The sequence below is a fragment of the Tursiops truncatus genome, chromosome 16 (genome assembly GCF_011762595.2).
Source record: "Tursiops truncatus isolate mTurTru1 chromosome 16, mTurTru1.mat.Y, whole genome shotgun sequence".
Lineage (NCBI taxonomy): Eukaryota > Metazoa > Chordata > Mammalia > Artiodactyla > Delphinidae > Tursiops > Tursiops truncatus.
The window spans coordinates 2,609,180-2,625,697 of NC_047049.1; the positions used below are offsets into that span (position 1 = coordinate 2,609,180).

General features: G+C 41.6%; 1 protein-coding gene across 1 annotated transcript in view; it reads left to right on the plus strand.

Annotated features, from left to right (window-relative positions):
* The window catches only part of C16H10orf143 (chromosome 16 C10orf143 homolog), a 104,395-nt gene extending 88,368 nt beyond the window's left edge, over window positions 1-16,027 (plus strand). The window contains exons 4-5 of the mRNA XM_033841587.2: window positions 1,541-1,655; window positions 15,541-16,027. Coding sequence (XP_033697478.1) covers window positions 1,541-1,655; window positions 15,541-15,692 — 267 coding nt within the window. The 3' untranslated portion in view covers window positions 15,693-16,027. The remainder of the gene's footprint in view (window positions 1-1,540; window positions 1,656-15,540) is intronic.
* The last annotated feature ends 491 nt before the right edge of the window (window positions 16,028-16,518 follow it).

Sequence of the window (16,518 nt, forward strand, 5' to 3'; positions counted from 1 at the left end):
GACTAATGGCTGCTCCAAAGATGTCAGGTCCCAACCCCTGGATCCGGTAATTGTATCTTATAAGGAATAAGCGTGTTTGCACAGGTTTAAAGTAAAGATCTGGAAATGGGGAGCTTGGCCTGGATTGTCCAGGTGAGCCCTGGATTGTCCAGGTGAGCCACCACAGGTGGTGCCTGTGGCCGGGGTCATCCGGGGGGGCTGGCCCAGCAGTGCTGAGAGATGTGCGCGGGCAGGAACGGCTCTGCCCGGGTGGGAGGAGGGCATGGGGCACTGGGTGCAGTGGACACTGCCCTTTCAGACAAAGAGGGCCCGGGAGCCCGGCCAGGGAGGGAGGGAGGGCACATCCCTCATGGGGCCCAGACTGAAGGGCCTGCAGAGGCAGTGGAGGGGGGCGGGTCCTAAGAGCTGGGCCAGCTCCCTGTGCCAGAATCCCAGCTTCCACACCACTGGCTGGTGACCCTGGGGGAGCGGTCTGTCCTTGTTCAGCCTAGTGTCCTCATCTAAAGTGGGACAACAAGGACGTCCACCCTGCAGGGCTTCTGTGGGGACCGGAAGGCACACAGCACGTGCCCAGAAAACATTACTGATCCTTATGAATTTTAACTTGGTTTTCTGTGTTGAGATCAGTGTAGGTTCACAGGCAGTTGTAAAGAATAGTACAGAGAGACCCTGTGTCCGCTCTACCTGGTCTCTCCTCATGACGACGTCTTACACAACTGTGGTGAGCATCACTGCCAGGAAACCCGTGGCGATGGAGGCCGGGCACAGTGCGTTCCCACCAGCCCAAGGAGCCACACTTCTGTCCTGCCCCCGCCCCTCCTTACCCCTGGGAGCCACTGACATGTCACCTCATTCTATAACTTTGTCACATCAAGAATGCCGTATACATGGAATCGTACGGTGTGTGAACTTTGGGTTCTCTCCTTTCCATGGCTGGGTAGTTTTGTGTGGTGTGCACGGCCGCAGCTGGTTTAAGGTCACCTGGGCTGTTCCCCGGTTCTGGCTGTTATGAATAGAGCTGCTACCAACATTCGTGTTCAGATTGTTGTGCGAACTTCAGTTTCCCTTTCCCTGGGATAAGGCCCGGGGTGCAGTTGCCGGCTTGTATAGTGGTTGCGTGTTCAGTTTCTAAAGAAACCACCAAGCTGTCTTCCCAAACGGCTGCACCGTGTTACCTTCCCATCCCTGGCTGTGCGTGAGGGATTCGGTTTCCCCACATCCACACCAGGATTTGATGCGTTACTATTTTTCATTTTAGCTATTTTGATAGGAAGTTATGGTATTTCATTGGTTTTAATTTGCATTTCCCTAATGACAATGGTGTTTTACATCTTTTTCATGTGATGATTTGCCATCTGTAGACCCTCTTTAATGAAATGTTTCTTCATATCTTTAACTTACCTTCTTATTAGATTTTTTGTGTTTTTACTGTTGAGTTTTGAGAATTCTTTGTATGTTCTAGATACTAATCCTTTGTCAGATTTTCAATTTACAAATATTTTCTCCTGGTCTGTGACTTGTCTTTTCATCTTCTTCCCAGGATCTTTTGCAGAGCAACATCTTATGTTCACACGAAACCCTGTACATGAATGTTGGTAGCAGCTTTCTTCGTAACAGCCTAAACCAGGAGTCAGCCCAGATGCCGACTTCAATAGGTGAGTGCTTAAACGAAGTTTAAAAAAAATTGTGTCAAGCAATTTGCACTCCTGCCCAGTGCATGTTAGTATCAGAGGTACCAAGGGAAACAACACAAACAAGCACTGCATGGAACAGGTCTCTCCTGACGCAGAGAAGAGACTTAGCCGGTTCTGCTTCAAGAGTGGGCATCGGTCTCCACGCCAGTGGGCTCCTCCCGGCAGCTGCTGCAGGGCCGTTGGTTGCACGCAGCCCTCTTGTGCTGCATCGGAAGAACACTGTCCCCCCGCCCCCTGCAGGGGACAGATACAGCAGAAGGGTTGGCCAGGTGCTGTGTGATGCATGTAGCTAAGCAGAGCAGAGGAGCACACACTGAGTCTGGCAAGTCCAGCAGGGCTGCGTGGGCCCTTTATCTCTTGATGAGGAATTGTCCAGGCCCAAGGCCCATTCTTACGCGGCTGAGTGGGGAATTGAAAGACTATAAGCGGGAGACTTCCTTTCCCAACATATTTAATTAATTGATTAATTTTACAATTTAATTTAATTAATTAATTTTTTCATTGGGGTACCGTTGTTTTACAATGTTGTGTTAGTTTCTACTGTACAGCAAAGTGGAGTTGCCTGTGCTGTACAGCAAGTTCTTATTTGTCATCTATTTTATACATGTTAGTGTATATATGTCAATCCCAATCTCCCAATTCATTCCACTCCCCACCCCTGCTTTTGCCCCTTGGAGTCCACGCGTTTGTTCTCTACGTCTGTGTCTCAATTTCTGCCTTGCAAACTGGTTCGTCTGTACCATTTTTCTAGATTCCACACATATGCATTAATATGCGATATTTGTATTTCTCTTTCTGACTTACTTCACTCTGTATGACAAAATCTCTAGGTCCATCCATGTCTCTACAAATGACCCAATTTCATTCCTTTTTATGGCTGAGTAATATTCCATTGTATATATGTACCACATCTTCTTGATCCATTCGTCTGTCTGTGGACATTTAGGTTGCTTCCATGACCTGGCTGTTGTAAATAGATCTGCAATGAACATTGTGGTACATGTGTCTTTTTTTTTTTTTTTTTGCGGTACCCAGGCCTCTCACTGTTGTGGCCTCTCCCATTGTGGAGCACAGGCTCCGGACACTCAGGCTCAGCAGCCATGGCTCACGGGCCCAGCCGCTCCATGGCATGTGAGATCCTCCCGGACCAGGGCACGAACCTGTGTCCACTGTATTGGCAGGCGGACTCTCAACCCCTGCGCCACCAGGGAAGCCCCATGTGTCTTTTTGAATTATAGTTTTCTCTGGGTATATGCCCAGTAGTGGGATTGCTGGGTCATATGGTAAATCTATTTTTTGTTTTTTAAGGAACCTCCATACTGTTCTCCATAGTGGCTGTATCAATTTACATTCCTCCCAACAGTGCAAGAGGGTTCCCTTTTCTCCACACCCTCTCCAGCATTTGTTGTTTGTAGATTTTCCGATGATGCCCATTCTAACTGGTGTGAGGTGATACCTCATTGTAGTTTTGATTTGCATTTCTCTAATGATTAGTGATGTTGAGCATCCTTTCATGTGTTTGTTGGCCATCTGTATATCTTCTTTGGAGAAATGTCTATTTAGGCCTTCTGCCCAGTTTGGATTGGATTGTTTGCTTTTTTGCATGAGATGTTTATGTATTTTGGATATTAATCCTTTGTGCGTTGATTTGTTTGCAAATATTTTCCCTCATTCTGAGGGTTGTCTTTTTGTCTTGTTTATAGTTTCCTTTGCTGTGCAAAAGCTTTTAAGTTTCATTAGGTCCCATTTGTTTATTTTTGTTTTTATTTCCATTACTCTAGGAGGTGGGTCAAAAAAGATCTTGCTGTGATTTATGTCAAAGAGTGTTCTTCCTATGTTTTCCTGTAAGAGTTTTATAGCGTCCGGTCTTACATTTAGGTCTCTAATTCATTTTGAGTTTATTTTTGTGTATGGTGTTAGGGAGTGTTCTAATTTCATTCTTTTACAAGTAGCTGTCCAGTTTTCCCAGCACTGCTTATTGAAGAGACTGTCTTATCTCCATTGTATATGCTTGTCATAGATTAGTTGACCATACATGCGTGGGGTTATCTCTGGGCTTTCTATCCTGTTCCATTGATCTATATTTCTGTTTTTGTGCCAATACCATATTGTCTTGATTACTGTAGCTTTGTAGTATAGTCTGAAGTCAGGGAGTCTGATTCCTCCAGCTCCAGTTTTTTTTTTTTTCTCAAGATTGCTTTGGCTATTTGGGGTCTTTTGTGTCTCCATACAAATTTTAAAGTTTTTTGTTCTAGTTCTGTAAAAAATGCCACTGGTAGCTTGATAGGGATTGCATTGAATCTGTAGATTGCTTTGGGTAGTATAGTCATTTTCACAATATTGATTTTTCCAATCCAAGAACATGGTATATCTCTTTATCTGTTTGTGTCATCTTCAATTTCTTTCATCAGTGTATTATAGTTTTCTGAGTACAGGTCTTTTACCTCCTTAGGTAGGTTTATTCCTAGGTATTTTATTCTTTTTGTTGCAATGGTGAATGGGATTGTTTCCTTAATTTCTTTTTCTGATCTTTTGTTGTTAGTGTATAGGAATGCAAGAGATTTCTGTGCATGAATTTTGTATCCTGCAACTTCACCAAACTCATTGATTAGCTCTAGTAGTTTTCTGGTGGCATCTTTAGGATTTTCTATGTATAGTATCATGTCATCTGCAAACAGTGACAGTTGTACTTCTTCTTTCCAATTGGTATTCCTTTTATTTCTTTTTCTTCTCTGATTGCTGTGGCTAGGACTTCCAAAACTATGTTGAATAATAGTGGTGAGAGTGGACATCCTTGTCTCTTCCTGATCTTAGAGGAAATGGTTTCAGTTTTTCACCATTGAGAATGATATTTGCTGTGGGTTTGTCATATAAGGCCTTTATTATGTTGAGGTAGGTTCTCTCTATGCCCACTTTCTGGAGAGTTTTTATCATAAATGGGTATTGAATTTTGTCAAAAGCTTTTTCTGCATCTATTGAGATGATCATATGGTTTTCATTCTTCAGTTTGTTAATATGGTGTATCACACTGATTGATTTTCATATATTGAAGAATCCTTGCATCCCTGGGATAAATCACACTTCATCATGGTGTATGATCCTTTTAATGTGTTGTTGGGCTCTGTTTTCTAGTATTTTGTTGAGGATTTTTGAATCTATATTCATCAGTGATATTGGTCTCTAATTTTCTTTTTTTTTGTGTAGTATCTTTTTCTGGTTTTGTTAACAGGGTGATGGTGGCCTCGTAGAAAGGGTTTGGGAGTGTTCCTTCCTCTGCAATTTTTTGAAGAGTTTGAGAAGGATGAGTGTTAGCTCTTCTCTAAATGTTTGATAGAATTCATCTGTGAAGCCATCTGGTTCTGGACTTTTGTTTGTTGGAAGGTTTTTAATCACAGTTTCAATTTCATTACTTGTGATTGGTCTGTTCATAATTTCTATTTCTTCCTGGTTCAGTCCTGGAACGTTATACCTTTCTAAGAATTGGTCCATTTCTTCCAGGTTGTCCATTTTATTGGCATACAGTTGCTTATAGTAGTCTCTTATGATGCTTTGTATTTCTGTGGTGTCCATTGAAACTTCTCCTTTTTCATTTCTAATTTTATTGATTTGAGTCCTCTCCCTCTTTTTCTTGATGAGTCTGGCTAAAGGTTTATCAATCTTGTTTATCTTCTCAAAGCACCAGCTTTTAGTTTTATTTTTATTTAGTTTTACCTTTGCTATTGTTTTCTTTGTTTCTATTTCAGTTATTTCTGCTCTGACCTTTATGATTTCTTTCCTTCTACTAACTTTGGGTTTTGTTTGTTCTTCTTTCTCTACTTCCTTTAGGTGTAAGGTTAGATTGTTGATTTGAGATTTTTCTTGTTTCTTGAGGTAGGATTGTATTGCTATAAACTTCCCTCTTAGAACGGCTTTTGCTGTGTCCCATAATTTTTGGATTGTCGTGTTTTCATTGTCATTTGTCTCTAGGTATTTTTTGATTTCCTTTTTGATTTCTTCAGTGATCTCTTGGTTGTTTAGTAGTGCATTGTTTAGCCTCCATATATTTGTGTTTCTTACATTTTTTTCCTGTAATTGACTTCTAATCTCATAGCATTGTGGTCATAAAAGATGCTTGATATGATTTCAAGTTTCTTAAATTTACCAAGGCTTGATTTGTGACCCAAGATGTGATCTATCCTGGAGAATGTTCCATGAGTGCTTGAGAAGAAAGTACAATCTGCTGTTTTCAGATGGAATGTCCTATAAAGATCAATTAAATCTATCTGGTCTATTGTGTCATTTAAAGCTTGTGTTTCTTTATTAATTTTCTGTCTGGATGATCTGTCCATTCGTGAAAGTGAGGTGTTAAAGTCCCTCACTATTACTGTATTACTGTCAGTTTCCTCTTTTATAGCTGTTAGCATTTGCCTTATGTATTGAGGTGCTCCTATGCTGGGTGTATATATATTTACAACTGTTATATCTTCTTCTTGGATTGATCCCTTGATCATTATGTAGTGTCCTTCCTTGTCTTTTGCAACATTCTTTAATTTAAAGTCTACTTTATCTGATATGAGTATCGCTACTCCAGCTTTCTTTTGATTTCAATTTGCATGGAATATCTTTTTCCATCCCTTCACTTTCAATCTGTATGTGTCCCTAGGTCTGAAGTGGGTCTCTTGTAGACAGCATATATATGGATCTTGTTTTTGTATACATTCAGCCAGTTTGTGTCTTTTCATTGGAGTGTTTAATCCATTCACATTTAAGGTAATTATTGATATGTATGTTCCTATTACCATTTTCTTAATTGTTTGGGGTTTGTTTTTGTAGATTGTTTTCTTCTTTTGTGTTTCCCACTTAGAGAAGTCCCTTTAGCATTTGTTGTAGAGCTGGTTTGGTGGTGCTGAATTCTCTTAGCTTTTGCTTGTTTGTAAACCTGTTGATTTCTCCATCAAATATGAATGAGATCCTTGCTGGGTAGAGTAATCTTGGTTGTAGGTTCTTCCCTTTCATCACTTTAAATATGTTTTGCCACTCCCTTCTGGCTTGTAGAGTTTCTGCTGAGAAATCAGCTGTTAACCTTATGGGAGTTCCCTTTTATGTTATTTGTCATTTTCCCCTTGTTGCATTCAATAATTTTTCTTTGTCTTTAATTTTTGTCAGTTTGATTACTGTGTGTCTTGACGTGTTTCTCCTTGGGTTTATCCTGCCTGGGACTCTCTGCACTTCCTGGACTTGGGTGGCTATTTCCTTTCCCATGTTAGGGAAATTTTCGACTATAATCTCTTCAAATATTTCCTTGGGTCCTTTCTCTCTCTCTTCTCCTTCTGGGACCCCTATAATGCGAATGTTGGTGTGTTTAATGTTGTCCCTGAGGTCTCTTAGGCTGTCTTCATTTCTTTTCATTCTTTTTTCCTTATTCTGTTCTGTGGCAGTGATGTCCACCATTCTGTCTTCCAGGTCACTTATCTGTTCTCCTGCCTCAGTTATTCTACTATTGATTCCTTCTAGTGTATTTTTCATTTCAGTTATTGTATTGTTCATCTCTGTTTGTTCTTTAATTCCTCTAGGTGTTTGTTCTTTAATTCTTCCAGGTCTTTGTTAAACATCTCTTGCATCTTCTTGATCTTTGCCTCCGTTCTTTTTCCAAGGTCCTGGATCATCTTCACTATCATTATTCTGAATTCTTTTTCTGGAAGGTTGCCTATCTCCACTTCATTTAGTTGTTTTTTTGGGGTTTTACCTTGTTCCTTCATCTGGAACATAGTCCTCTGCCTTTTCATCTTGTCTATCTTTCTGTGATTGTGGTTTTCCTTCCACAGGTTGCAGGATTATAGTTCTTCTTGCTTCTGCTGTCTGCCCTCTGGCAGATGAGGCTATCTAAGAGGCTCGTCCCAACATATTTTGATTAAATCCAATTTATCCATTTTCTTTTCTATTTTTGGCTTGTGTTTTTGTTACAAGTCTGAGAACTATTTTACTACCCTAAATTCCCAAGATTTTCTCCCATGTTTGTTTCAAAAAGTTTTGTAATTTTTCATTTAAGTCCATGATCCATTTTGAATTACTCTTTGTATAAGGTTTGAGACTTTGGTGGAGGTTCACGTTTGCCGGTGAATGTCTACTTGGTTCAGCATCTTTTCTAATGAATGCATTTAATGCTCTACATTTTTCCCTCAGCACTGCTTTAGCTGTGCTCCATCATTTTGATATGTCTTTTTATTTAGTTCAATGGATTTATTTTTTTATTTCACTAAGGACTTCTTCTTTGGCTCATGGGATTATTTAGAAGTGCCTTGCTTAGTTTCTAAGTGTTTGAAGGTTTTTTTTCTTACTGAATATTAGTTTTATTCTATTGTGGTCAGACAACACACTCTGTATGATTTTGATTCTTTTAAATTTGTTGAGATCTGTCTTATGTCCTAGGTTGTATGGTCAATACTGTTATATGTTTCATGGATACTTGGAAAGAATGTGTATAATGCTGTTGTTGAGAGGCATGTTCTATAAATGTCAATTAGATCCTAATTGGATTGAGTTGTTGGTTGATGGTGTGGTTGAGTTCTTCTATGTCTGCTGATTTTTTGTAAATGTGTTCTATCAATCACAGAGAAACTCCATGTATAATTATAGATTTATCTATTTCTTCTTTCAATTCTATCAGTCTTTGCTTCACATGTTTTGTAGCTGTTTCTGTGGTACAAACACATTTAGCATTGCTGTGTTTTCTTTTATCAATTGCTATGTCTTCTTTTATCATTATATAATGTCATTCTCTGTCTCTGGTGATTTTCTTTGCTCTAAAGTATACTTTTTCTGATATTAATACAGGCAGTACTCCTTTCTTTTTGATTAATGTTCACACAATATATCTTTTTCCATCTCTTTGCTTTCAACCTGCCTATAGCATTATATTTGAAGTAAGTTTCCTGTAGACTGTATATTGTTGAGTATACTGAGTATATTGTTGAGTATATTGAATATATTGTTGAATCATGTTTTCTAATCTCTGCCTTTTTAATGGAGTATTTAGACTATTTACATTTAATGTAGTTTTTTGATATGTTAGGGCTTAGGTTTGCCATTTTCTTTTTGTTTTAAGTGTATTCCCTCTGCTTTTTATTTTACCTTTCTGTGGGTTACTTAAACACTTTTAATTATTAGGTTAATTAATTTTTATTTTTTATTGAAATACAGTTGATGTACAATATTATGTTAGTTTCAGGTGTACTGCATAGCGATTTGACATTTGCATACATCATGAAATGATCACCATGGTAACTCAAGTAACTGTCTGTCCTCATACAAAATTGTTAGAATATTACAGTACTATTGACCATATTACTTATGTAATACGCTGTATATTACATCCTTGTGGCTTATTTATTTTATAACTGGAAGTTTGTACCTCTTTCACCTATTTTGCCCTCCCCACTTCTCTCCCCTCTGACAACCACCTTTTTGTTCTCTGTATCTATGAGTCTGTTTTAATTTTGTTTTGTATTTTAGATTCCACATACACAAGAGATCCTATGGAATTTTCTTTCTCTGACTTATTTCATTTAACGTAATACCCTCTAAAACCATCCATTTGCTGCAAATGACAAGATTTCATTTTTTATGACCAAGCAATATTCCATTGTGTGTGCGTATGTACATATATATGTATGTGTAAACATATATATGTATACACACATACACACACACACACACACAGACACACACACACACATACACACCCCACATCTTCTTTATCCATTCATCTACCAGAGGACACTTATGTTGATTTCATGTCTTGGCTATTGTAAATAATGCTGCCGTGAACATTGGTGTGCATATATCTTTTTGAATTAGTGTTTTTGTTTTCTTCTGGTAAATACCCAGTAGTAAAATTGCTGGATCACATGGACGTTCTAATTTTTTGAGGAAACTCCATACTGTTTTCCCTAGTGGTTGCACAAATTTACATTTCCACCAGCAGTGCACAAGTGTTCCCTTTTCTCTACATCCTCTCCAGCACTTGCCATTTTGTTGTGTTTTTGACAATAGCCACTCTGAGAGGTATGAGGTGGTATTGCAATGTGGTTTTGATTTGCATTTCCCTGATAATTAGAGATGTTGAGCATCTTTTCACATGTTGGTTGGCCATCTGTATGTCTTCTTTGGAAAAATGTCTATTCAGATCCTCTGCCCATTTTTTAATCAGGTTGTGTTTTTTGATGTTTAGTTGTATGAGTTCATTGTAATTTTGTATATTAACCCCTTATTGGATATATTGTTTACAAATATCTTCTCCCATTCAGTGGGCTGCCTTTTTGTTTTGCTGGTTGTTTCCTTCCCTGTGAAAAAGCTTTTTAGTTTAGTCTCATTTGTTTATTTTTGATTTTGTTCCCTTGCCTGTAGAGACAGATCCAAAAAATTATTGCTAAGATCCATGTCAAAGAGCATACTGCCTATGTTTTCTTCTAGGAGTTTTATGGTTTTAGGTCTTACGTTTAAGTCTTTAATCTATTTTGAGTTTATTTTTGTATATGGTGTGAGAAGGTAGTCCAGTTTGATTCTTTTGCATGTAGCTATCTGGTTTTCCTGGTGCCATTTATTGAAGAGACTATCTTTTCTTCACTGTATATTTTTACCTCCTTTGTTGTAGATTAATTGACCATAATTGCGTGGGTTTATTTCTGGGCTGTCTATTCTGTACCATTGATCTGTGTGCTTGTTTTTGTGCCGGTTATACGGTTTTGATTACTGTAGCTTTGTAGTATAGTTTGAGATCAGGAAGGGACTATAATACCTCCAGCTTTGTTCTTCTTTCTCAAGACTGCTTTGGCTATTTGGGGTCTTTTGTGTTTTCATATAAATTTTAGAATTATTTGTTCTAGTTCTGTGAAAATTGCCATTGGTATTTTGATAGGGATTGCTTTGAATCTGTAGATTGCCTTGGGTAATGTGGTTATTTTAACAATATTAATTCTTTCAATCCATGAGCATGGTATATCTTTCCATTTGTGTCATCTTCAATTTCTTTCATCAGTGTCTTATAGTTTTCAGAGTCCTTTACCTCTTTGGTTAGATTTACTCTGACATATTTTATTCTTTTTGATGAAAATGTAAATGAGAATTTTTCTTAATTTCTCTTTCTGATAGTTCATTATTAGTGTATAAAAATGCAACAAATTTCTGTGTATTAATTTTGTATCCTGCAACTTTGCTGAATTCATTTATTAATTCTAACTTTTTTTGGTAGTGTCTTTAGAATTTTCTATATATAATATCATGTCATCTGCAAACAGTGACAGTTTTACTTCTTTTTTCAAATTTGTACTTCTTTTATTTCTTTTCTTGCCTGATTACTGTGGCTAGGAATTCCAACGCTATGTCAAATAGAAGTGTTGAGAGTGGGCATACTTGTATTGTTTCTGATCTTAGAGGAAATGCTTTCAGATTTTCACAGTTGAGTATGATGTTGGCTGTAGGTTTGTCATATGTGGGCTTTTTTATGTTGAGGTATGTTCCCTCTATGTCCACTTTGTTGAGAGTTTTTATGATAAGTGGATGTTGAATTGTGGTGTCTAAAGCTTTTTATGCATCTGTTGAGATGATCAGATGCTTTTATTCTTCAACTTGTGAATGTGGTGTGTCACGTTGACTGCTTTGTGGATATACTGAACCATGTTTGCATCTCTAGGACAAATCCTACCTGAGCATGGGTATGATCCTTTCAATGTATTTTTGAATTCAGTTTGCTAATATTTTGTTGAGGATTTTTGTGTCTATGTTCATCAGTGATATTGGCCTGTAATTTTCTTTTGTTGTGGTGTCTTTGTCTGGTTTTGGTATCAGGGTGATGCTGGCCTCGTAGAATGTGTTCAGAAGCATTCCTTCCTCTTCAATTTTTTGGGGATCGTTTAAGAAGGATCAGTGTTAACTCTTTTTTAAATGTTTTGTAGAATTCACCTGTGAAGCTGTCTGGATTTGGACTTTCGTTTGCTGAGACTTAAACACTTTTTTTAGAATTCCATTTTGAGTTAACTATTGTGTTTCTATGTTTACCTCTTTGTATGTTCCAAAGTTCTTTCTCTTATTGTTTCTTTATTGTTTAAAGAACTTCCTTTAGCCATTTTTTGGGGGTAGGTATACAAGCAAGAAAGTCTCTTAGTTGTCTTTCATCTGAGAATGGCTTGATCTCCCTTTTATTCCTGAAGGACATTGTTTTCTGAATATAGGATTCTGTATGGACAGTTCTTTTCTTTCAACACTTAAAAATAATTTTTTGCCATTTTCATTCTGGCTTCTATGGTTGCTGTGTTGGATGCATCTTGTCACCCTGCATTCTTTCACATGGGACCACTCCTCAATAGGCAGTTTCGGGATGGATGCTTGCCTATCAAAGGGCCCCATCCTCCTGGGGCCACCGTACTTGGTTTATGGATGATCATGTATGTGATCCAACCCAGACCAATGTGGGCTCTGCTTTCAGTTTTTATGTTAAGCCGGGGCTGGTAAATTGAAAGTATATGGTTGAAGGCTGACGGCACTGTTCTAGGTGCTGGGGGGTGGGAGGCAGACCCACAGGCCTGTTGGAGCTGGTCTCCATACAACAGGAGGGACAGATGGGAGGTGAGTGCCATGTGCTCTTTTCTCCTGACCCTCCTCCCCATCACCTATAGCTTCCCAATGGGACCGATGTGCATTTTCTCCACACTCTATGGCTCAGAGGCTGGCTTAGCCTTCTTCCGAGGCACTGGAGATGCCCACCTGGCCTCCACCCCTCAGAACAGGTCTGCTCCAGCCTGTGGCCACCCTGGAGCCAGGGGTCCCCAGGGAAAAAGCCAGCCTGTCCGCAGAGTTGCTGGGAGAGTCCACAGCTCTCGCCTTGTGTAGTGAAGCCACCGTTGGCCAGACACAACCCACCAGGCCGAGATCAGCACAGCTGTGCCAGCTGCCCTGCAGGGGCATGTGTGAGGGGCGTGGCTGTTGTTTAAGCCTCTGCGTTGGGGAAGGTCTGTTAGCAGCATTACCATGGCAACAACGGACTGATACACAGTGTAAGCAAGGAGCATCTGCCTCCAGGCTTCAAGGGTGGGTGTTTTCATTGTCTGTTGTTGGGGTAACAAATTGCCACCAGTTTGGTGGCTTTAAACAGCACCATTCACTGTCTTATAGTTCTGAAGGTCAGCTGCCTGGATGGTCTCAGTTGGGTCCTCTGCTGGGGGTCTTGCAAGGCTGAAATCAAGCTGTCAGCCTGGCTGTGTTCTCATCAGGAGCTTGGGGTCCTCATCCAAGATGATTCTGATCTTTGGCTAAATTCGGTTCCTGTGGTTGTAGGACTGAAGTCCTGTTTCCTTCCTGGCTGACAGCTGGGTCCAGTCTTTGTTCATAGCGGCTGCCTGTGTCCTCCTTGTGCTTTCTGTGTGGCCCCTCCGACAATGGCAGGCCCAGTTTCTCTCATGCTTTGACTCTCTCTGGCCTCTCCTCCGGCTCCCTTTCCTGCTACATCTCACTGACTCTTCCTCCTTCCTCATCTGCTCTTAAGGGCTCATGTCCAGAGAGTCCAGAATAATCTCCCAGTTTTAAAGTCAGCTGATTGGTAATCTTAATTCCATCTGCCAAGTTCCTTCCCAGCAGTACCTGGATTATGGTTTGATTGAACAACCAGAGGACAGAAATCTCGGGGATGTCTTTAGAATTCCAGCCCTGCACCAGGGCCGTGCCATGGCCAGCTGGCTGAGGAACGGACTTCTGTATTATCTCACACCTGTCAGCACTGGATCAGAGATTAGAACGCAGGGTTGGAAAGAATTCATTAGGAATCTCTTCTGAAAGTTAAATGCAAAGAACTGTTATGATTTACATTTTTAAAAATGGCTTGTTTTCTCTTTAGTAGAATTTGCGGTATGAAAGTACATTGTTTCAAGTTGAGGAGATAACTCTTAGTAGACAAGCAAAACAGTTAGTGTATGCATAGCAAATATCCTCAGGTTTATGTCTGCTGTGATCACATGCAGGGGTCTCCTTGCCTGTGTGTTGCTCCTTGGCAGTCGCCCCGTCCTAGAATATGCACAGTGGAGACCCTGGATTTTAGTAAGAGGTCTTCTCTAGTAAATGCTGGGGAGGGTGTGGAGAAACGGGAACCTTCTTACACCGTCGGTGGGAATGTAAATTGGTGCAGCCACTATGCAGAACAGTACGGAGGTTCCTTAAAAAACTAAAAATAGAATTATCATATGACCCAGCAATCCCACTCCTGGAAAAAATGAAAACTCTAATTCGAAAAGACACATGCACCCCAATGTTCACTGCAGCACTGTTTACAATAGCCAGGTTATGGAAGCAGCCTAAGTGTCCATCAACAGATGAATGGATAAAGAAGGTATAGTATATACATACGTATACACACTGTGGAATGCTACTCAGCCATAAAGAAAGAGTGAGGGCTTCCCTGGTGGCGCAGTGGTTGAGAGTCCGCCTGCCGATGCAGGGGACACGGGTTCGTGCCCCGGTCCGGGAAGATCCCACATGCCGCGGGGCGGCTAGGCCCATAAGCCATGGCCGCTGAGCCAGCACGTCCGGAGCCTGTGCTCCACAACGGGAGAGGCCACGACAGTGAGAGGCCCACATAACGCAAAAAAAAAAAAAAAAAAAAAAAAAAAAAAAAAAAAAAAAAAAAGAAAGAGTGAAATGATGCCACGTGCAGCAACATGGATGCACCTAGAGATTGTCATACCGAGTGAAGTAAGTCAGACAGAGACAAATATCACATGATATCACTTATGTGTGGAACCTAAAAAATGACACAAATGAAGTTATTTACAAAACAGAAACAGGCTCACAGATATAGAAAATGAACTTATGGTTACCAAAAGGGCAAGCGGGGGAGGGATAAATTAGGAGTTTGGGATTAGCAGATACACACAACTATATATAAAATAGATGAGCAACAAGGACCCACTGTACAGCACAGGGAACTCTACTCAATATCTTGTAATTTATAATTACCACGTCCCAAGGCCAAGGCCAGCCGAGACACCCTGCCAGCCCCAAGCTACCGGGCAGGTGCCCTCGCACTTGTACACGATTCCTTTGTTCCACCACAAGGCAAAAGGGCGCTCTTTACTGTGGGCTTGATGGGATTCTGTGATTCAGACCTGCTCAGTCCCTGGGAGGGCAGCTGCCACTTCCTTGCTCCAACTTTCCATCTCTGAGTGCGACCTCTCACCCTACGGCTGCATTTCTGGTGGCCCCAGAGCTTGCGGGGGTCGGGACAGCTGATGAGGGAGATGAGGGAACCCTCTGCCGTCCTCACACCTTTCACTGAAAACTTCGCCTCCTGGCCAAAGGGCTTCCCACCCTGGGATTTCCCCAGGAATGATTTTAAGACAGAAGCATCCGTCGTGTTCCTTTAGACTCAGACAGTGGAGGGCCAGGTAGGGGCAGAGATGTCTTGGGAAGGGGCATCTGATTGCGTCCGTTCACAAGTGCCTTGGGCAAGTCTTCTGCCCCGAGAGCCCCAAGTCCATCTCCACAATTTGGAGGAGTGGGTCTCAATGTGAAGTCAACATCCCAGGCAGGAAGGGCATTGGGAAGCCGGTTCCCGTCATCCCTGGCCTGGCTTATAGCCCTGTGGGCGGTGTTCACTGCTTCCCAGGCGGGACTCGACCGGGAGGGTCCTCACTTCCCCCGCCCCCGCCTCCCACAAGGGGCCCTTTTCCTGGCTGTCCGACGTGGACAGTGGGTTGTTTTCTTTGTTACTCTCGCCCAGGTTACTCCAGTGGGAGGCAAGAGCAAAGGTGTCCCCAAGCATCATGGCATATTTGACCAAGTCAGGTGCCGTTTTAACTAACATATTTTTTTTCCCCTGCAGGACGGGAAGAGAGATGGACGAACAAAAATGTTCTGAGCAGGAGAGCGGTTTCCATCTTCCATTCTATCAAGGTGTGGGTGTGTTTGAATCTTCCCATGATACAGTCTCTAAAACAGAATCACATCTGTATTAATTCAGGAAGTATTTGCTGAGCCCCCTCGTCGTGCCAGCTCTGTGCTAGGAACGAATGAACCGGATGACGGGGACGGTCCTGACTCCAGGAGCTTCTCGTAGGAGAGATCCACGGAGAGACACGTTTCATACCAGAACGAGAGACCTGCAAATAAAACAAACAATCCCTGAAACTATTTGTGCTCTGAACATGCCCACGAGCAAGTTCTGACTGCTGGGTTCAGTGGCCGAGTTTCACCTCGGCCAAGTTTCCGGGACGGGGCCCCTGCGCCTCCAGCACCCTGGACTAGCCTGTGCTATTTGGGGGCAGTTAAGTCCCCACCTTGCAGTCCTCACACTCGCAATGTTAGCTGCTTAGTAGTGGCCACTAGGCACAGTGCTTGTTCCGGGTAACATGATTAAAGTAAATATTGGAACAGGTTTGAATATTGATGTTTGTGAATTTATGTTTCCAGGTACAGTGGCCAGTGAGAGCACACAGATGTGGACCGTGACAGATGAAATGGACGCTGATTTTTTTTTTTTTTTTTTTTTTGCGGTACGCGGGCCTCTCTCTGTTGTGGCCTCTCCCGTTGAGGAGCACAGGCTCCGGACGCGCAGGCTCAGCGGCCATGGCTCACGGGCCCAGCCGCTCCGCGGCATGTGGGATCTTCCCGGACCGGGGCACGAACCCGTGTCCCCTGCATCGGCAGGCGGACTCTCAACCACTGCGCCACCAGGGAAGCCCGGACGCTGATTTTTATGTGGCTGAGAGAACTGGGCTTAACCTGTGAGATCCATGGAAGGCTTTCCCAATGCGAACATCACCAAGCTGTCTCCTTTTTCTTTCGCGTGTCTGGCTGTGAC